A 21,356-nucleotide genomic window follows, 5' to 3' on the forward strand; every position below is an offset into this window, starting at 1 on the left:
TCTCTGTGTGCACTGGTGTGTTTCCTAAACACAATGCGTCACATCAAGTTTTCCGCTGCTGTTTACTCTGTGTTGTTGTGCGTGCTGTTCCAACACTCTGCACAATATTTTGTTCCAGACGAAGCAACACTATCATTATTATTATTATTATTATTATTATTATTATTATTATTATTATTATTATTATTATTATTATTATTATTATTTTCAGATTAACAGATTATAATAAACAATCTATTTTTTATGTACCTAATAATAAAATAATCATCATATCATGTACCTACTTGAACTCTAAACTCTAAACTTTTAACATATCAAGTAAGATAGTTAATTAATATGTATATGTACAGATTAGGATGAATAAATTAAAGTAGAAAAAATATTTTTATTCACATAAATAAAAGAAATAATCGTACATGTTAAACTAAATACAATTTCAAATAAATATCATTTGAAGAAATTAAAGCTAAACTATCAATACCAAAACTTAATAATTAATAATCTAAAAATTTTATTTTAAAATAGAGGCCCAAATAGTTGCAAGCCCACATATATTATCCCAAACAATAATTTGGAATAGTCAAAAACATAAAAGTAAGAGACATTAAGGCTTAACCTAGTCTCGCTGCCCCATTTTTGTTTCTCTCACTCCTATTCCTCATTTATCTTTCCCTAATATGTCAACGCCAATCTCTTCGCCTCCCTCCATGATTATCGCCATCCTAGCCATAGCCGATGAAGATGAGTGGTTGCTTCTGTAATTGTATAGGCACCCATTACTCAGAGTCGTGTGCTACATGTCCATGAGAATATTGAGACCGTGAAATCGCAAGGTGACTGCAAAAAAAATCAAATCTTCATATAAAGGTTGTTCTATGTTACAGGAAACTTTTTCTTGGGTTATGTGCCAATCGATTCAAAGTTGTGAGTTGTTGTAATTTTAGCTTTTTTATTTCTCGATATTGTTCTCCCTCTTTTGTTCGTCTATCCTCCTTTCCCAGTTTCTTGCTCTTTTATTTATGTAAAAGTGATGGACACAGAGGATATCTTTTGAAAAATCGCTCTTAAATTTGCAGAAAATGATTTTTTGTTTTCAATTATAGCAGTGAACTTGTGTGAGTTTTGAAATATTCTAATGTCAAATACGGTTTTCGTTTTAAAACTAAAATTTAGAACACAATTTGAAACTTTAAATCATCATAATTTATTGGTTTTAAATCAACCTTTTGTGATTCTTATATCAAATTAAAGATCTTGTTGTGGTCTTTAATTTAAGATGCATCTTCAATATTTGTTTATGAATCAAATTAGATAATTTTGGGAAAAGAATCAAAACATGAGAAAAAAGATGAGAAAAGAGATGAGAGAGAAAATTTGCCGGGAAAATATTACCGTTGTACTGCTCTTTTATATATTATATAGATGTGGTATAAAATTATTAGATTTTGAGTAAGATTAAAAAAGATCAAATCTAATAAGTACTATAGTTAGGAGGACGAAGGATATAAAGATGGGGGATATGATTTTAAAAAATAATTTAATTTAATTGTATTAAACGACTTTAAGAAATGATTAATTATGAAAATTGTGAATGATATTAAATGTGTATGAAAGTTTTCAATCAGTGCCACGATCTTCCGGGCTAAACCAAAGCAAATTCGTCGAATCATTAATCGGGGAAGGTCGTCGACCGTGGCGTGGCGGCGAAGAGGAGGCTCAGGCGGCGGCGCTGCTACAAATTTATATACTTCGCTTCTGGTAAAGTTTCCATTTGAGCAAATAATTATTCAGTTTTAGCATGTGGGAATTGGGATGAAGATTAATCCGGCAACTCACTTTATTAGTTGAATGCAATGTATGTGCAAAACTGTGATTCGAGCGGAAAATTAAATTGCCCCAAATTTGCAGCCATCGTGTAAAAACTGAGCTCATAAACCTCAGATCAGAGTAACGGACAAATCCATGGCGGCGATTTACAGCCTCTATATCATCAATAAATCTGGCGGTCTAATTTTCTATAAGGTGAAGTGCCTATTTTTTGTAGCTTTCACTCTATTCTTGTAAATATTCGGTGTTCGATGAATTGGAATTTAAGAAAAAAAAATCTTAATACTGAAATTAGGATTATGGATCAGCGGGAAGAATGGATACGAATGACAGTTTGAGGTTAGCGAGTCTGTGGCACTCGATGCACGCCATCTCGCAGCAGCTTTCTCCCGTCTCCGGTTGCTTCGGGATCGAGCTTCTTCAGGCTGATACTTTCGATCTTCACTGCTTTCAATCCCTTACTGGTTAGAAGATTTTCACTGTTGTTGGCACTAGAATTCATTATTCTAAGTTTCTTATATCCTTTCCCTGTCTTCATATGCTCTTGATTGAATGTTGAATGTGTGTGTGTGGGGGGGGGGGGGGGGGGGGGGGTTATATGAGCTGTCGTGCTAGGGTTCTACAAAACTGATTACACAGTTATAGGTTTGATTAACTTAGTAAATTTGAGTTGCTGCTGAGAGTAGAATCGGAGGTCTTGGGAAAAACAACCTTATTGATCCTGAATTTCCATAGTGTTTATGATCTGCAACTAAAGTACATCACGTCAAACAAAAGAGTTACCGGCAAAAGTGTTGATAACCCTTAGTCCCTTACTATGTAAGAGAAAAGTGGGAAGAAGCACACTTAATAATAAGGATGTTCAGAAGGGAAATGGGTTGGTACTTGGTAGGATGTTCAACGGTGCTTTGCTTGTGAGTTTTAGCTCTTAACTTTCTCTTTCTTTCCTCATATTGGGCTAAGTTGCCAGTCCTTTGCCTGGCCACAGATATACATGATCTATCGGTCAAATATTTTTGCTCTAAATCTTCTTCCAAGTGCTAGCTTGTCATTCACATAATATGATAAGAACCTGCATATATCCCACAATTTTTATAGCTTATGCTATGCTGATGCTTTTCTGCTCATATTAAATTAATTTATTTGCTTTCTTTTGATTCAAGGCCATTCATATCTGTAGTCAGGAAAGTTGGATATAATGCTTCATGTCATTGTTCTGATTTGTTGAGTATTAGTTCCTAGGTTCAAAAGTTAGTAACTGGACACTTATGTTAATGCATATATGCATACACGTCATACAGTTTGCTCAACAAATAGAAAGATGTGCATGAGTTGCTTCTGATATTCCCTACGAGGATGTGATTTCACTGAGATGTATAATTCTTTTGGAGTTGCTGATATCTATCACTGGAGGTCAAAACCATGTGTTGTTACATTGTATACTTTAGTATTGAAGAATCAGCATAAAGTAGGACCACACTATGTAGTTTGCTTGCATTGAGGCCTTAGGAAAATGTCAAAATATTTTTTGGCTAAGAAGATAAAAATGTATGAATATGATATAGGAAAAGGGTCAAATGAGAATACTTAATTATTGTGAGGAGGGATAATTATTTCAGTCATTCGATCACCAAGATCTACGGTGAATGCATAATCTTGATAGATGAATGCAGCACCTGGGTTCAAATCCCATGTGGGGCGAAAAATCCATTTATTTTAGAGCGCAGTTAATTCCACAGTGAATGCAATAACTTTATACGTTCAGTGCAGTATTCTCATGTTCTCATGAAAAAATGTAGTTCTCACAATAATGAATCCTATATATATATATATATATATATATATATAGGGTTGGTTATTCAAGGATTTTTGTTCGTCTCGGGTTCATGGATTTTATTGATTTATTCATGTATTCTCATTTTTCACCACATTTATACATTCTTTCTCTCTCTCTCTGTATATATATGTATATATATATAATATCTTCTGGTAAAATCATCTTGTATGTGCTTGCCCTATCAGATATCACAGACAGGTAGATCCATTTTTTATGATTTTCGGACAATATTTTTTATTCACATAATGTTCCTAGCCACTATCTTTTCCATTTTACTTTTCCCAATGAGGTGGAGGGCAACTGATGATGAACAAGAGTCAGAACCAAAAAATATATGCATTCATCTTGTTTATTACTTAAGCTATTTTAGGGCCGCTCTAATACTCATGATTGTTGTCGTCGTCTGGTTGAACATGTGTTAGACATATAAGTTAGGGAGACCTAACTTAACCCAAAACCATGGTCTAAGGTAAGGGTCGACCCTCTCTTATATACCACACTTTCATGTGAAACCGACGTAGGATATCGTAACAACGTGTTCAAATCAGACAATTGCAACTGTGCCATATGCCTTATTAAACAGTTTGGGAAGATCATTTCCGATTGTTGTGGTTACATGACAAGGATTCACTTTTACGGTGACTAACTAGATAATTGAGTGGATTGCTAAATCGACCAATGTTGTGGCTAAGATATATTTAAAATGAGATGTAACATAACAATGTACCTGGAAATCCCATACCACGTTCTATAACTTGTGCCAAAACATAAGAGTTTTCTTTCCAGTTTCATATTCTCTTTCTTCTTACGTCCATGAAGTATCCTTGTGCCAAAGCATTTATATATATCTCATATCAGATCTTCATATATATCTCATATCAGATCTTGTCACTGCCCCTTATATATTGTCTAACAACTCTTGAAACTTTGTGGGTTTTGTTTTTTGTTTTTTTTTTTTCATATCTCACTTTGTGTCATAATAACTGTAGTTAATGAAATATATGGTGTAGGTACTAAATTCTTTGTGGTTTGTGAGCCTGGAACTCAGCATATGGAGAATCTCTTGAAACATATATATGAGTTATACACAGATTATGTCTTGAAGAACCCTTTCTACGAGATGGAGATGCCAATTCGATGTGAGTTGTTTGACATAAATTTGGCACAGGCAGTACAGAAGGAGCGAGTTGCCTTATTGGGGAGATGACCTGCAACTCGTCTTCGTTCTACACTGACCTCGTTTCTATTATTTCTTAAACTTCTCCGGTGTTCTGTTTTGAAAACAATGATAGGTGATTCGGTTTCAGAAAACTCAGATTTGTATATGAACTGCCTGTCCAGACTGATTGTCTGATAATTCGGATTTTTGAACTCGTGCTGAGCATTTTATTTTCTGAGTTAGTCACCTATGGATCCATATTATGAGTCATAAATTATGCTACTAATATGCTGCTTTCTTGTTTCTAAATATAAATGATGCACATACTAATAGACAAGCACTCTTTTTTCTCGTACGGGGTTTTTCCTATTGGATTTCCTCTGAAGAAGTTTTAACGAGACTCGGTCCTTGTTTGCATCATGTTGTGTCTTGTGTGTTTGGGCCCAACTGCAGTCCCTGGTTCTTGTTTGACACAAATAACATGTAGTAATATTTTTATCTAATCAGACCTTTTTATTTCCTATAACAATATGATCTTATAACATTCCATTACGTTATATCAACTGATTGATTCCTGAAAATGGTGCCAAATCTTTTTAACATGATTGTGAAAGATGTGGTAAATATGCACAACTCGTTAATTTCCGGAGACAAAAGTCATTCTAATACTAGAATTCATTAATTCAATTAATCCTATAATTATTTGTATTTATTTTTTTAGTTAAAAGACATTAAATTGTGAGGATCTCATACGCTTTAATTCGATCAGGTTGGAAGCGAAATGATGAGCTTTAGTGCTTTACCCAGTCCACCCTTTCAAATTTTCTAATTAATAATGCCAACTAACTATTGTGGCCATTAATAATAATAATAATAATAATAATAATAATAATAATAATAATAATAATAATAATAATAATAATAATAATAATAATATCTGATATGAGATATATATCAATTTTTTTAGGATAATAATATCAACGTTTTTTTTTTGTGAAACGATAATAATATCAACGTTAAAGACCCTAATTCGACGAAACATCTCTATATGTATCTCTACGTATTTAAAGCATAAAAAAAAAAAAACTATAAGATATACTTCTAGCTTATGTGAATAATACAGGGTTAATTGGCCATAAAATACTGAACTTTCATCCAATTCTGATTATTTATTCTTGCGTGACAATTAGTTGGCAAAATAATATTTTTTATTTAATTTCTTATCAATAAAAAAAGAACACAAGAATAAAAAATATTTGATTTGATACTATTATTTGATTTGATATATCAATTTGAGTTATTTGCTTTGTGTTCTTTTTTTATTGATAAGAAATTAAATAAAAAAATATTATTTTGCCAACTAATTGTCACGTAAGAATAAATACGCCACGTCAAAATTGGCACACCATATTATATATATTAGTTTGGTATTTGGCCGTAATTTGGATTTGTCGCAAAATCAGATAAAATCAAAAGTTTAGTAATTATCAGGCTACAATTCAAAGTTTGTGTGCAAAACCAGAATTGGATGAAAGTTCAGTATTTTATGGGCAATTAACTCGATAATATATACACATTAAATACAAAAAAAATTGTTTCTGAGGATTTTTCAGTGTTGGAACACTTTGATTTGATACAATTGCATGAGATCGCTTTGATATTTATCAAAATTATTGATGTAGCTAGAGATCTTAAAATAATCGAAAAAAAAATAATCTTATATTAATAAATAATGTTAGAATATTCTCAAAAAATTTAAATAATGTTAAACTGAACAGTAAAAAAACTAGCAAGTAGTAAAAAGAAAGTAGAATAATTTATTCAAACGCTCATGCATACTCTTTTCTCAGAGCTTCTTCCTCTTCTGAGGTGATGTGGAACATCTTTCGTATTTCTTCTGGACTCTTTTCTCTAATCATATCTGCTATGGTTTGGCACATCAGATCCAAAAGTTTCTTCATATCCAAGTAATTTGCAGCCTGAATCAAATCAAAACAATTCACTAAATTAATTTTAATCCCCAACTATTGGGATAAATAATTAGAAATTGACCATATTTGAGACGAGGAAATTAAATTACTAATTACCAACACCAAATCAAACAGCAGTTCCTGATCATCTTTCACCGTGTTCACGTAGTCGGAGTTGAATTTCTTCAATGTCTCGACGTCGTCGCTGGCGGCATGGCTTTTGCAGAACTCGATCACCTTCGCCAGAGTCACCGAATCGACGTTCGACAGCGGGATTCCACCTGTGGTGCAATCGTCTTCGATCATGTGCTGCACAGTCCCCGAAAGGAGAGCTGCGGCCTCCTCGATTTCGAACGTCTCCCCTTCCTTGCTAATCAAAAGGATCATCTTCTTCTCAGATGAAGACGCCGACGATGATGCCATTACAAAATCTAAAAAACCAGGGAGATAAAAAGTATAGGATGGACAGAAAAAGCACATAAAACTCAAGATGTGAGGGAAAGAGTTATATGTGTACTTATGTATTTATAGGTATAAGAAGTTATGTAATTATAAAGCCGTCATACAAGAAAAAGAAAAAAATATATATAATGAGATATTATCGTATAAATATGGCGAGGAATAAGAATGAATTAATTTGAAATGTAAGATATTTAAATATTATAGTTAATGTTATTCGAACTATATAAATATATATATTTTAATGTTAATGCTATGTTTGTAAAATTGCAATTCTTAATTCGTGGCTTATTTTTTATAACTTATACTATGTGTTTTATTTATTTATTATTTGTTACTCTCTCCGTCCCATGAATCTTGACACGTTTTCCTTTTTGGGCCGTCCCACGAATCTTTACACATTTCCAAATAAGGTAATAATTATTATTTTCTCTCTCCTACTTTATCACTTTTATTATATTCTCTCTCCTACTTTATAACTTTTATACTTTATTAACTACACACTTAAAACACTAATCTACAATTCATTAATTCTCGTGTTGAAACCAAACGTGTCAAAATTTGTGGGACGGAGGGAGTATTATAATTTATAAACATATTGTTTTCGAAAAATAGTTTATGAACATATTGATTTTTTAGATTACTTTTTATTATTTGATGTTCATATAATTTTTTTCCTTTTCATAGAATCATAGATGTTCATTTTGAGTATTTAGAATTTAGTAGTATAACTTTTTGTTCATGAAATTCATAGGATTGTCCATGAAAATTAGTGTCTAACCCGTCGAAATTCGACGAAAATTATTTTATGTCACATTTATATAGTAGACCTCATGTATTTCGAATATTTGGATAATAATCTAATACTAATAAATAAGGGATGCGAATAATTATGGATTCAGGTGGAAGAGAGAATGTAATTTGGTAAATTGGTGGGTAAATGACGTGTAGCGAGTTTACCGAAATTTGTAACCTTTTTTTTTTTTGAGAGAAACGAGATGGTATATTATTGAGCACAGTTACATGATAAATGAAGATGACCCTCCACATACATCGGGGGTTCACTCTAAATATGATGTGCAGAGATATTTCTCGCCGCCTTAGCTAAACAATGAGCAATGACATTTCGCTCGCGTTTAATATGACGAACTTTAAAACCTGGGAGAGTCGAAAGCTCACCCCGACAGAAACCAAACCAGCAATAGCACCTAACTCCGAATTTTGTAACTTAATTAATGCTAATAGTGAGATTTTCTTTTATTTAAGGCTTAAATCGATGCATTCTCAATTTCTCATCTCGTTGATTAAGGGACATTCAAACAATACAGACTTTAGTCTATCAATAACAAGGTTTAGAATTCAAATACATCCTCTTCAAATAAAAATAAAAAAGTAAATTATTGTATGCGTGTATTGATCTAGGGGTAGAAGGTTAATGCCTAAAACTTAAGATCTTGGGTTCGATTTCATCGCACGATCTTTAAATTTCTTTATCTACTTATGCAATTTATAAAAATAAAATAAGTGAATCATTTTATGCAATACTAACACTAGATACATATTAACTACAATTACAATCCAAAAAATTTAGCATAACAGTGTTTACTATTTTTACGACTGTAATAATTATTATATAGTACTACTATTATTATATAAATATGAATAGAAGATGAGGAAAATATCATATAAGACCCGAATTAAGAAAAAAGCTCAAATTTATATTATATAAATATAGATAGAAGATGAGGAAGGTGTAATATAAGATCTCGAATTAAGGAGAAAACTCGAATTTATAGTCGTATATGATTAGGAAGTATTTGGTTCAATTTCTTTTATGGCAATGATAATCTGTTTGATTGAAGAGAGAGCACAGCGGCATAGAACCATCCCAGTTATTGAGGGAACAATTTATGGAAAAATGTTTAATGAATTAGCTCATTTTGAAATCTGAATCCAAACTTCACATACAACATCAATGAAAATTGATTCATGTCTCATAGTTATTCTCTATTTTATATCACTATATCAAGCATCTACTTTATTGGGAAGAGAGGGTGGCCAAGTGATTAAGGCAGTTTAAATAAATTAAATAAAAATAATACTAAGTTAATCTACTTATTTATTAAGATATACTCCCTCCGTCCATGAAAGAACTTCCTAAGAAGGAGTGGCACGAGTTTTAAGAAAAAATATTGTTGAGTGTATTGAGAGTGGATAAAAGGTAGTTGAGTGTATTGAGAGTGATGAAAATGTGTTATAATTAATATTGGGAGTTGTGAAAAGTGGAAAGTAAGAGGATTATAAGTGGTGGGGTATAGTCCAAAAATAGGTAAGGAGTTCTTTTGTAGACGTTCCAAAAAGGAAAGATAGGAAGTTCTTTCGTGGACGGATGGAGTATATTAAAATTTTGAAATATTTTAAAACCCTTGATAATATTTATAATTTGTATCAACTTTTTTGATTTGTGTCCAATTGATAATATTTATAATTTAGTGATAAAGATAAAAAATACTCATATATTTTAATATTTTATAAATCATGAATAATAAACACTCCCTTATTAATAAGACACTCAAATAGAAAGCATAAATAAAACCATCCTGCTCACAACTATGTTGACAACATTTAGGCTGTTTGCTTAAATTCATCAAAAAATCATTTTTTGAGACAAGATTGAGCTTAGATCTCATTGATCCCCATATAATCGTTTAATTTGAAATATGCAAACAAAACCACGAAAATAGTAAAAGAAATCAAACATGTAGCTAATTGCTAGCCCAAAACAGAGTTACCAATCGATTTTGAGAGAAAAAAAGAAATCCCTCTATTTTCATAAGTCATAATAGAAACAGGTAGCTAGCAACCTCAGAGAGATTGACACAGATTTACACACAAGTTTGAACTGCAATAGACAAACAGATCTGGCAATAGACAAACAGATCTGGATAATATAGGTAATTCAAATATGCATCGCAGATGCAAAGATTATGAGCAAAAATCCAACTAAAACATGTAAATTAAAGACAGCCACATCATATGTGAGTCTCCTTTATTTAGGTAAAAAGATCCATTCTTCAACCAGAAACCTGGCTACTTGCTCCGGTGCCGGGGAAGTCCAGTGCAGCATCATTATAAATTTCCCACCAGCGGTCAACCAACATTTTCACATCTGCTCTATCCATATACTCCCCTTCCCCGGTATACTTCCATGGCTTTGAACCAGCAACGCAGAAGTGAACCACCTTCACTATATCGAGCTCAACATACTCAGGGTGGCGCCAAAGCATTGCCACTAACAAGTTGTAGACCGGATGGATTGGCTTCGCGTTGTCCTTGAAGAATAGGTTAAGGAAATCCTGCAGATTGGACCAGAAAGACAAGTATATGTGGAAATCTCTAATTTAGTCAAGAAGCGGCCAACATATATAATATTCATCAAGAACTTAGCATCTTACCTGCTCTGCAAATGGAGTTGGAGGTGTGACATCAAGGGTGCTCAAGAGGCTGGCGTATGTGTCGAGACAAGGCTCAAAAAGAAACATGCCACAATTTAAATAAAACGAAGGCCTTTCGCCCAGTTCTTGGGGCCACTGGACCACCTCTGGACAAGTGTGGCCATCCATCTCGCACAAGCAATCCATCACGGCATAGAAGCAACCAGACGGCAAATCAAAGAGGTTGTCTATATTTCCAAGCACTTGGATGTCTGCATCCATGTAAATCATCTTCCTGTACTCCACAAACTGCAAAATTTATAAAAACACATCTGTCATGGTAGTAAATTTAAGTATATTTGTGGCTCTTACTATGCCTACTTATGTAGTTAGAAATATAATTATTAAAGTGAACTAGGTGGAAATAAATTTATAAGAAATACTACTGTCTTCCACAAGACTCAGCCTAAACATGCATTTTGTGAAAATTGTCCTCATGTAATAATCACCGCACCTGACAATTCATTAAAAAGAAAAAGAAATCGCTGGGTGAAACGGCTCACCTTCCAAAGCCGAAGTTTACAGTAGTTGACAGCAAAATATTCCCTGGCAAATGAGCTCTCCTTGTTGCTAACAGGTGGGAGAACTGGATCAATCTCACGAAGGAGACATCCCTGGTTCAAGAGCATGTTGCGATGCTCCTCTGGCACGTCAGGTAAAACCGCAACTACTAGTGGATAAGCTGCTTGCACCCTCCTTAATCCCTTCGCCAGACAAACAACACCTTTCACATAATCACCATCACCTGCCAAGAAAGTAACATATGCATAACTACGAGGACTGCTATCTATAATCTCATCAGCTAGCTCAGCTGTAGTTTTGGTTACTGAAATGATAAGTTCATGATCCATTTGAGCTAAAAGTATTCTCAGAAAAACAAGAATAATTTTTTAAGGAGATATTCTTGAATGAGGTTCAAGCATATACTCTGTATGTATAGCTTCAATGGTGCATGTTCTCCTCTGGGTACTGCTTTTATAGTTGCATCATATGAGTTGGGGTAGGAGTCATTACGATACCTAGCCACGTTTCAGAATTTCACAGAAACGTATGAGAAGGGTATCCGAGAAGCTCTATCTGCTCACATTTTTCACACTCCTCATGAATCAACCGCTTGAACGGAATTTAAGGCGATGCTTTTCTGTCCCGATGAAGAGATAATGCAAGTCCTTACAGCCATGATATGACTTCAACAAGTTTGTTTGTTTATCAATTTGTAACCGTCAAAGAATAAATCCGGCACCAACCATTAGTATCACCTTCCAGTTTTGGCGCCTCTCGATAGCATTCAAGGGAAAAGGGCTAAATAGAAGTAATTTCATGGAGAGCATTGACATTGGTGATTTATTGGATATATGAGAATTAATTGCCTCACATGTTATGAGACATGTAAATTCTAAAGTAGGCTAAGATTAATGAAATTTTACACTCATCTTTTTTCCTTCTGGAAAGGTGGTTGCAAGTGCTTTTACACAAAAAGCAGGATGGTACGTCGCACGCACGTAAAAGTATTGGATTTAAATAATGAATATATATGTAAAAATGCAGATAAATATTATCACAATTTCAAATAATTTTAGATACAAAAGGATTCTTATCTTAATATATATATATATATATATATATATAATTACTAAACTATCATTTAAAATTAAAATAGGTAAGGATATTATAAGTGTAATCAAAATTCGTGAGAGTACACATTTTTATAATGATAATTGATAAATAGATAAATATAATATATTTATCAAGGATATAATTATAGGGAAACCAAATTTTGAAAAACAAGGCTTCTTTATAATAGGTATAGATTCTTCACTAGACTTTTGTCAAACAAGATTATTGTAAGCCTTCTTGTTATGCTCTTAGAGGTCCAAAATTTTATTTTTCTAAGGTATGAGTTGCATGAACTAGGAAAAATAGTTAGAGTTATGGCAAGTAATAATGGAAGTCCATTTAAATTGAAAATATATAGACTATCAGCAACTTCAAACATTCGACAACTAGTATATGATGAAAGCCTTTAACAGTTTAACATAATCTGAAGATTGAAAAGGAATTATAGTTATTTCCATTAACTTAATGTGTGTATAAGATACCAAACTTAATTGACTAATCAGAAATTAACATAAGAAAGCATCACAGCCTAAATATTGAATTACTGAGAAACTGTTTTAACTCCATGGCCATAAATTAGAGCTAGAAGCTTTAAAATCTCAAACTTTAGTTACTTTTGCAAATATAACACGACCTTCTTATTTCAATATTCAAACACTGACTTCTGTTTCCAATTAAAACATTGATAGATTTCCAATGAAGTCCAACAGCTAAATTTTCCAAACAAGTTAGATTCACTTTACCATAAACTTTTTGATGTTCTAATTGCCAAAATAAAAAGGCAGTGTTGTAATTGCTAAAATCTAAAAGTCATGTTGTAATTGCAAAACTAATCAAAGTTCTCACATTTTTAATGCAATTAACTTTAGAAACTACCACAAATAAAAATGAAATTTACCATCAGAGCAAAACTCATGTTAAACAGATAAGAAAATGGAGTTTTACATAGCAGTAAGTTTAGAAGGTTAGGAACAACTGATATTACAAATACAGAAGCTGGTCACCTAAAACATTAAAAATGTAAAAGATATTACTGGTAGAACGTTGAAAAGAATTACCACAAGAGCTAAGGAAGCATTACAGATGAATTCAGAAAATCGAGGAACCTGCAAATTTGCATTAAATAGATTTCAGAAAATCAATAGACCTGCAACATAATATTAGAGATCCATTTTGAATTTAGTTTTCTGTTTCCAAATACTGTCATTGAACTGTCATTGAGCCACTTTAAGGGACGTATGATGAATGGACCACTGATCATGCAAAAGATACATGAGAGCAAGAGAAGGCAATATTTTGTTCCGGACGTGCCACATTTTATTTCTGTTAGGAATTAATCTATATTTTCAGTCAAACCACCTAAAGTGATGAAAATATCTCAGTTATTAAGGGCTGGAGGATTTACAATGAAGCCATACTATTAATATCTATCTCTTGCATAACTACAAGTCGATTCAAACACTCCTCAATTTCATATTTTATATTAGTCCATCATTTACAAAGCAAATCACAATACAATCTATCTCAATAACTAGTCAAATTCCTGAAAACTTTCGATTATGCCATATTATACACATATCACTGTGACAACAATACGGGAAGCAGAAGAAGAAACAATATTTGAAATGGAGATTAGAGGATGTCATGTGTAGCAATTAGTTGAATGCTACATAACAATTGATCTCAACCACATTATAGCATTTGAAACTTACAAAGAATTCATCTCTAAATATGCAGAACTTACATGCTAAAAGCAATCACATTTCAGTCACTAATCCGTTTTTATCAACTTTCATGCACAAAAAATAGTAAAATTAAATCCCAACAGAAACGAAGAGTTTACATAGATGATGGAGTACGATAGCTTGTCCTCATACAGCGCGACCTATAAATCGGAATACCTGAACACAGAGAAAACACTAAATTAACAGAAACCCTAAACAAAATCTCTCGAAATAAGCAAACAACAGTAAGGAAAGAAAATCAAAGCAAACAACAATAATACACCTAAAATCTCTCGAAATAAGCAGAGTTTTCTTTTCTTCCTGAGCATTGAATAGTTCCAATCGCCGGAGATGAAATTCACCGGCGGCATCAATTTGATAGGGGTAAGGTATACCATATTTTGTATGTCAGAAAACCGAGAAAATTTACCAATTTCAGTAGAGTATTTTGAAATCTTAATTCAGATTGCTTCAGAAAACATTGTCTTTATCCGTTTATTTAGCACTAAAACAGACCAAATAATAATAATAATAATAATAATAATAATAATAATAATAATAATAATAATAATAATAATAATAATAATAATAAATGATTCAAATTATATTTGTGTTCACCATTGCATAATATCGATTTTATGATATTAGTTGAATGTTTAATTATAATTATTAAATTTCCCCTTCCCCTAATAAAAACAAATTATAATTATTAAATTTAAATGTTATTGTATTTCACAAAAATTAAGCGTCCATGGCTCCATGAAAATCATCGGTAACATAATATAGCTCATCTTTTCATTCTTTTTTCTTTTTTTTTTTCATTCTTTTACATACTCTGTGAAGTGTATAAATTACTTTAGGCAAGATGAAAAAAATGCAGGTAAATATTGATGTAAATATATTTTTCTTTGCACAAATTTATAGATGAGATTTAAACATTCATTCAGCATCGAAATTCACAATTAATTGAGTAATTTTAAAGTTCATTGTTTGAAATGTCTCACTTATTATCAGTTCCATCATCTTACATTTAGAGATTTAGAAATTGAGTAATGATTCTAATGAATTTGGAATCCATTATTTAGGGTGTCTCACTTGCAAGTACCAATAAGGACCAAAATTTATAATTTAAATGCAAATGTATTACTATATTTTAAGCTTTGATGTATATTTGTATGACTTTTTATTTTTATTTTTATTTTTTAGTTAAGAGAAAGCAACAGCAGAGATGAAATCTTAGACCTCTATTAGCAAGGAGATCTTCACCGTTTTTCTAAAATTTTACTTCATCCGTCCACCAAAAATATGTCACTTTACTTTCGGCACGGGTTTTAATAAAATGTGAGTGAAGTTGATAGTGGACTAAGGGTCCCACTTTAAATGTGAGTCGAATGGTGTGGACCCTACTACTAAAAATGGATGTGGCATATTTTTTGTGGACGGACGAAAAAGAAAATTGTGGCATATTTTTTGTGGACGGAGGGAGTATTTAATTTTTATTATGGTGGCATATACTCCGTAATTAATAACTTCGATATCATGAAAATTTATCCAAGGCTCGTGGCAACAAGTCGAACTATTTTTCATGTTGATTCTTACACATTATTAGTGTCTGTTTTTAATTTTACACACAAATTTATTTATTTCTCTAAATACAAAATTTTAAAATTTGTTACAATATTATCACGATTTAATTATTCGACCAAATCAAGCTTAATGTGATAGCTAGGCGTTAACACGTGAAAGATTATGAATAATTTATTAATTTAAAACACACAAATAATTGCTAATAATTTGTTTTGCGCAGGAACATAATTACATAAATGTGACGTCATAATTTAGATCTTGTTGCATATCGATATCGATAATTAATGTAATGTGAGTTTTAGTAAACAATTTTATGGGTAACATTGTTGATTTGTTTTAGGATACACTGTATTGGATCAGTATATGCTTGTATAAGTACATGCAATATTGAGAAAACATAAGTTAATTATTGATCATTACGACAATAATTTTTATTTTTATAATAATTAAAAATAATAATAATGCAACATAATGAGACACGTATAATTGTAGAAAATAATATCCGAACTAATTCGTTGGACCTCATTTCATAAACTAAGAGCGTTGTAAAGTAAGACGCTTCATTTATGCCAATAGGTTGAAGATTCGTCGTGTTACCAAATCATATAATATCGATCCCAAATAATAATAATAATAAAAAAGGAGGGGGCGTTACAAAAATTAGTCATGCCCAATTTAGTGGCAATTGTCCAAGAAAATACACCATCACCAACCATTAGTTGGTATTAACCTTCCAAAATTCCAATATGGATGACTTTTTGGTAGCATTTAAGGTAAAAGTGCCAAAAAATTCCACATGCACTTTTTCTCACTCACGAGATTTTTGCCCGGGATATGATTTAATTCATTTTGCTGACGAGTCATTTGGAATTAGTTTTGAAAAAAAATTGAAGTTTGGTCTATCTCAAAACTCAAACTAAAAAAATAAAATAAAAAGATATTCGGCTGAATATGATTGCGAACCAAACGTAGAAATCAGAATACATATTTTTGCACATCTATTTTTAATGTACATTCATTTAGATATTCGACTCCGACGTGAATTTACAACAATTAGACTGAAACTGAAAATTACTTAGTCCCCTGCGTCAAAAAGATTAAAGCTTGATTTCCTTCGTAGACGTGCCCCTCATTAAATTCTCTTTCTTTCTGTTATTACTAGGGATGCTAATCGGGCCAATTCATTGAGTTTTGAGCTAGTCCTATCGGGTTATGGGTTATTTGGATGTAAATTAATCAGGTTGAAAAAAATTTGAGTTAGAAACTTTAAACTCTAACCCTAAATGTTCGGATTTGGACTAGCCCATCAGATTAGTCGAGCTCAAAATTTATTTTTTTTAAAATTAACTAATATATTTCTCTTGACAATATTATATTTATAATAAATAAATACACGCGTAAATAAGTAAAATTTTAACATCGACTTACATAGTAAAGATATAAAGATGCAATAAGTAGTATTTATTAATATTTATATCTAAATATTTTATGTTGAGTGTTGTATTAATAATACAGAGATGTGAAATGATGAGACTTTATAATATTTTATAATTTATATATCAAAATATTTTATGTTAAGTATTCGAGTTTCGAGCTAGCCATCGAGTTAGTCGAGCCAACCCTATCGGATGCCGGGCTAGTCGAGTTGTAATTTTTATCAGGTTGAAAATTTTCAATCCTAATCCTCTCGGATTGACGGGTTAATCAGACCAGCTCACGGGTTTCGAGCTGAATTGGCATCCCTAGTTACATTGTATATACCTTCTTAGTAGAGATGAATTTGATGATGTATTCACTTACGCCCTTTTAATAAATTCAAGTCATACATGTATGTATCTATATCTATATATCTATTTAATAATAAGACCGCTTCCCTTAAAAAAAAGAAAAGAATAAATAAATTAAGACCGCTTCCACAAAATAGCGAGTTTCCTGCCTAAATCACTTTAATTTTCATATATAAAAATGTAGGAGTATTATTTTATTAAGAAAGTGACAATATATTATTCTACTATCTATTATACTCCCTATATCCCATCAGGATATGTATAAAAATTATTGACAATATTAACACACTCATGACCCTTAAAAAAATATATGGCCTTGTGTATACGTGTGTGAGCTAGCGGTAGGAGGTTAATGTTCAAAACTTGAGATCTTGAGTTCGAGTCCTCCGTCGCGCGATCTTTAAATTTATTTATTTAGTTATGTAATTTATAAAAAAATAAGTGTTGTTTTTCCCAATATCTCAATTTATTTCTAACAGCAACCGTAAAGCGAGCTTATATCTTCACTCATAATATACTCACCTAGTATTTATTAAAACTCGTATTAATAAACATAATATACACTCTTACGATAGAGTGATTACTGTCTGAAATTTTGCGTGTATACAAAAAAAATTTGTGTTTGTGTTTATGAATTGGTCTAACGGTATAGTGGTTTTACGGCGAGCTCATGTCTTCATTTATAATATATCGATAAAAATAATATATACTCCTTTTACGATAGAGTGATTAATGTCTGAAATTTAACGTGTATACAAAAAAACTTGTGTTTGTGTGTATGATTTGGTCTAGCGGTACAGTGGTTAATGTATGATGTCAAAGATCTCGGATTCGAATCTACTGTGATGCAATCTTTATACTCCCTCCGTCCGCCAAAATTATGTAAAATTGCTTGGGCACGAGATTTAATAAAATTGGTGATGATTTTGATGTAGTGGAGAAAGGGTCCCACCACTTTATGAGATGTGTGGTTGAGATTGAATTTTGAGTGATTTTTTATAAATAAAGAGTGTTAGTAAGAATAAAATATTAAAGAGGATGGTGGAACCATTGCCATAAAAGGAAAGTGACATAATCTTGGCGGACGCCAAATATTAATTTTTACATAATCTTGGCGGACGGAGGGAGTATTTATTGTTAATTTATATAAAAATAAATAAAATAAAATAAAATAAATGGTCAATATTTGTCCGAGAAATCCCGTACCTAGAACCAACACAAAAAAGTAATAATGTTGAATTGATTAATTGATTGGATATTGGTTCGACTTAGGGCCGATCCTGACAAAAATAAAGTCTTGGATGAAGCAATAAAAGTAGGATTGTACATTCGGACCGAACCGAAATCGAAAACCAAGGACCATGGAAATCAATAAAACTGAATCGAATCAAAAAGTCTATAAAAATCATCAATTTTGAGTAAAATCGACAGAATTTGGCAGTCTCCAAAAACGCCCTGTTTTCTCACAATCTGTCCAATTTGTCATATCTCCCCCAACAAACTTGAGAAGCAATGCACTAACAAATCATCCAACAATTTCTTCTTATTTTTTTACGATTTTATTAAATATACGTGGATCGGTTCGATTTTCGGCGGGTTTGGGCCAACTATAATCGAAACCGAACCGACCCGATCTGAATTTCAATGCCAAACCGACCCAAATCGACTGGTTCAATTCGGTCAATGATTTTGGTCCAATTCTGCAGTTCGATTCGACGATTTTGGTCTGATTCCGCTCACCCCTAAATAAAATTAGACCCTTTAATACAGTACTCCATCCGTCTCATAAAAATATGAACATTTGTAAGTGGCACGAGTTTTAAGAAATATTAAATAAAGTGTATTGTGAGGGTAATGTCTTACCTACACCATGCGCATTACGCATGGACGCTCAGATTGCGACACGTGTTTTAAGTTCAATACCTATTCGGCCTGGTTTTTGTTTGATTGGACCGGTTGGTATATTAGAATACCACCGATTTTTCTGTACCCTGTTTTACCGAAAATACCACTGCTATTATTATTATTATTATTATTATTATACATTTTGGCTAGTGAACAAGTTTGAATAGTTAGTAGTTTAGATAAGTGAATGAAATGGGCTGCTTGGAGTGGGGTTGGGCCGGTTGTTCTCCAACAAATTTGGGCCAGACCCTGCACATTTATTTATACTGAATAAGAGCAACAATATTTGAAATACAAAATACCAACCGATTAACTAATGAAATTTATTTTATTTACAAGATAGGAAATGCATATTTATGTTTGACAAGTGCCAATAATCTTCATCATTTTTTTTTTGGTTTTATCTCTGTCATTTTTTTTGGTTTTATCAAAATAGGTTTTCTGTTGTAGGCATGTGTTGATTTGACGGTAAAATAGTTAATATGTAGGCTGCGTTTACTTTGATGGATAAATTTATCCATGGAAAATGAAGGATTAAAAAAAAATATGCCTTAAAATATCTCCTTTCTTATTTTCACTTGAAGGATGAATAATATTATCTACTCATTTTGAGTGGATAATTTATTAATTATGCTTAAATACAATTTATTCGTGAAACAATCAAACTTAATTTCTTGATCAACTATCTATATTATCTACAAACATAAATTTCAATTTCAATCAATTGTGTAATCTGTAATTATATTTTATTATTTCTAAATTTTATTTATTAGTATATTATCTAGTTATTCATCCATGCATTGCACAAAAAATTCATAGTAATATAGTAGAGTAAGTTTTATTTACATTCAAACTACAAAATTTATAAACAATTAAGCGCAACTACTTCTTTAAACAATCAAAGATAACTTTTGATTCAACCATGCACCATCCAAACAGAGTAACAATACTTCTTATAGACAAAATAAAAAGTTTAAATAAGCTCTTTGTTAAGCCCAATACTATTGTCTTTTTGACCCAAATTTTATTCCATCTATTTTTTTGCCACATGAAAGAAAAAATCAATAAGAAAAGGCATTATCAATGTGAATAATGCATTGTGTACATAATATATATAATCAAGGATTTTTTTTAATTGTACAGTATTAACTCCCTCAGTTCCACTAAAAGTGGTCTGTATTTTATTTTGTGCCGTCCCATTATAAGTGGCCTATTTCTATAAATGAAAAAATTTAACTTTTAAAAAGTATAGATCCTACCACTTTTAACCACTTAGAATGGAACGAAGGGAGTAATATGTATCATAATAGCATATATTCCCACTACAATCATTTTTCATTGAATCATTTTCCTAAGAATATCATTCTCAATTAACATTACTTTTTAATTCTAATAATTTACAAAAGTTTTTGTACAATTAAGTTATTTAAATTTTTATACATTACATATTAATTTAATTTGAGTATGTAAGTATGTGAAATATCTAAAATGTAATTACTTTATATGATTAGTACTCCCTCCGTCCCACGAATATTGACACGTTTGGTTTCGACACGAGAATTAAGGAGTTGTAGATTAGTGTTTTAAGTGTGCAGTTAATAAAGTATGAGAGCTAATGTAATAAAATTGATAAAGTATGAGAGAGAAGATAATAATTATTATCTTATTTATAAATGTGTCAAGATTCGTGGGACGCTCCAAAAAGGAATACATGTCGAGATTCGTGAGATGGGGGGAATATTATTTTACATAAGATTTAAATTAAAGTTCATGTTGAGCTTTTAATTATTAATGTATATTGGGCTTTAATAATTCTTCTATCGGGCCTTAATATTTAAAGTCCACCCACTTTTCACTTATATAACTCCACAAAAGAATGACATTTTAACAAATAATTAAATAAAAGATTATGAAATGTTGCACAAAGATGAAAAATACAATAAATTTGCTCTCGTACGTACTAATTCTTTTCCCACGAACTATTTGATTT

At 31.7% G+C, this 21,356-nt stretch overlaps 4 protein-coding genes across 7 annotated transcripts in view; 1 reads left to right on the forward strand and 3 right to left on the reverse strand.

Annotated features, from left to right (window-relative positions):
* Positions 1 to 21,356, reverse strand: part of LOC131008955 (uncharacterized) — a 984,029-nt gene that overhangs the window by 380,613 nt on the left and 582,060 nt on the right. The gene's annotated exons all lie outside the window — the stretch shown is intronic.
* Positions 1,431 to 5,037, forward strand: LOC131009047 (uncharacterized). 2 transcript variants are annotated; one of them, XM_057936254.1, is made up of 4 exons: positions 1,431 to 1,758; positions 1,909 to 2,022; positions 2,123 to 2,291; positions 4,675 to 5,037. In XM_057936254.1, the coding sequence occupies exons 2-4, from the start codon at positions 1,963 to 1,965 to the stop codon at positions 4,869 to 4,871; spliced, it is 426 nt and encodes a 141-aa protein (XP_057792237.1). In that variant the 5' UTR covers positions 1,431 to 1,758; positions 1,909 to 1,962; the 3' UTR covers positions 4,872 to 5,037. The 2 variants fall into 2 exon arrangements, with proteins under 2 accessions (XP_057792237.1, XP_057792238.1); XM_057936255.1 differs by having other exon boundaries at positions 1,517 to 1,758; positions 1,845 to 2,022.
* Positions 6,525 to 7,347, reverse strand: LOC131009041 (SKP1-like protein 11). Its single transcript, XM_057936245.1, has 2 exons — positions 6,911 to 7,347; positions 6,525 to 6,802 (listed from the first exon to the last, which is right to left on the reverse strand). The coding sequence occupies exons 1-2, from the start codon at positions 7,271 to 7,273 to the stop codon at positions 6,653 to 6,655; spliced, it is 513 nt and encodes a 170-aa protein (XP_057792228.1). The 5' UTR covers positions 7,274 to 7,347; the 3' UTR covers positions 6,525 to 6,652.
* On the reverse strand, positions 10,052 to 14,575 carry LOC131008988 (galactinol synthase 2-like). Of its 2 annotated transcripts, XM_057936150.1 has the most exons (6): positions 14,371 to 14,575; positions 14,207 to 14,264; positions 11,674 to 11,765; positions 11,250 to 11,491; positions 10,708 to 10,995; positions 10,052 to 10,608 (listed from the first exon to the last, which is right to left on the reverse strand). In XM_057936150.1, the coding sequence occupies exons 1-6, from the start codon at positions 14,483 to 14,485 to the stop codon at positions 10,327 to 10,329; spliced, it is 1,077 nt and encodes a 358-aa protein (XP_057792133.1). In that variant the 5' UTR covers positions 14,486 to 14,575; the 3' UTR covers positions 10,052 to 10,326. The 2 variants fall into 2 exon arrangements, with proteins under 2 accessions (XP_057792133.1, XP_057792134.1); XM_057936151.1 differs by lacking the exon at positions 14,371 to 14,575 and having other exon boundaries at positions 11,250 to 13,469; positions 14,207 to 14,269.

The sequence above is a fragment of the Salvia miltiorrhiza genome, chromosome 2 (genome assembly GCF_028751815.1).
Source record: "Salvia miltiorrhiza cultivar Shanhuang (shh) chromosome 2, IMPLAD_Smil_shh, whole genome shotgun sequence".
NCBI classification, from domain to species: domain Eukaryota; kingdom Viridiplantae; phylum Streptophyta; class Magnoliopsida; order Lamiales; family Lamiaceae; genus Salvia; species Salvia miltiorrhiza.

Coding starts and splice junctions, on each gene's coding strand:
- LOC131009047 (XM_057936254.1), top strand. CDS start 1,963: ATGGCGGCGATTTACAGCCTCTATATCATCAATAAATCTGGCGGTCTA. Junction 2,023..2,122: donor GCGGTCTAATTTTCTATAAG/GTGAAGTGCCTA, acceptor TACTGAAATTAG/GATTATGGATCAGCGGGAAG. Junction 2,292..4,674: donor CTGCTTTCAATCCCTTACTG/GTTAGAAGATTT, acceptor TATATGGTGTAG/GTACTAAATTCTTTGTGGTT.
- LOC131009041 (XM_057936245.1), bottom strand. CDS start 7,273: ATGTGCTTTTTCTGTCCATCCTATACTTTTTATCTCCCTGGTTTTTTA. Junction 6,803..6,910: donor TGCTGTTTGATTTGGTGTTG/GTAATTAGTAAT, acceptor GATTTGATTCAG/GCTGCAAATTACTTGGATAT.
- LOC131008988 (XM_057936150.1), bottom strand. CDS start 14,485: ATGGTATACCTTACCCCTATCAAATTGATGCCGCCGGTGAATTTCATC. Junction 10,996..11,249: donor GTAAACTTCGGCTTTGGAAG/GTGAGCCGTTTC, acceptor TAAATTTTGCAG/TTTGTGGAGTACAGGAAGAT. Junction 10,609..10,707: donor CAACTCCATTTGCAGAGCAG/GTAAGATGCTAA, acceptor TCCAATCTGCAG/GATTTCCTTAACCTATTCTT.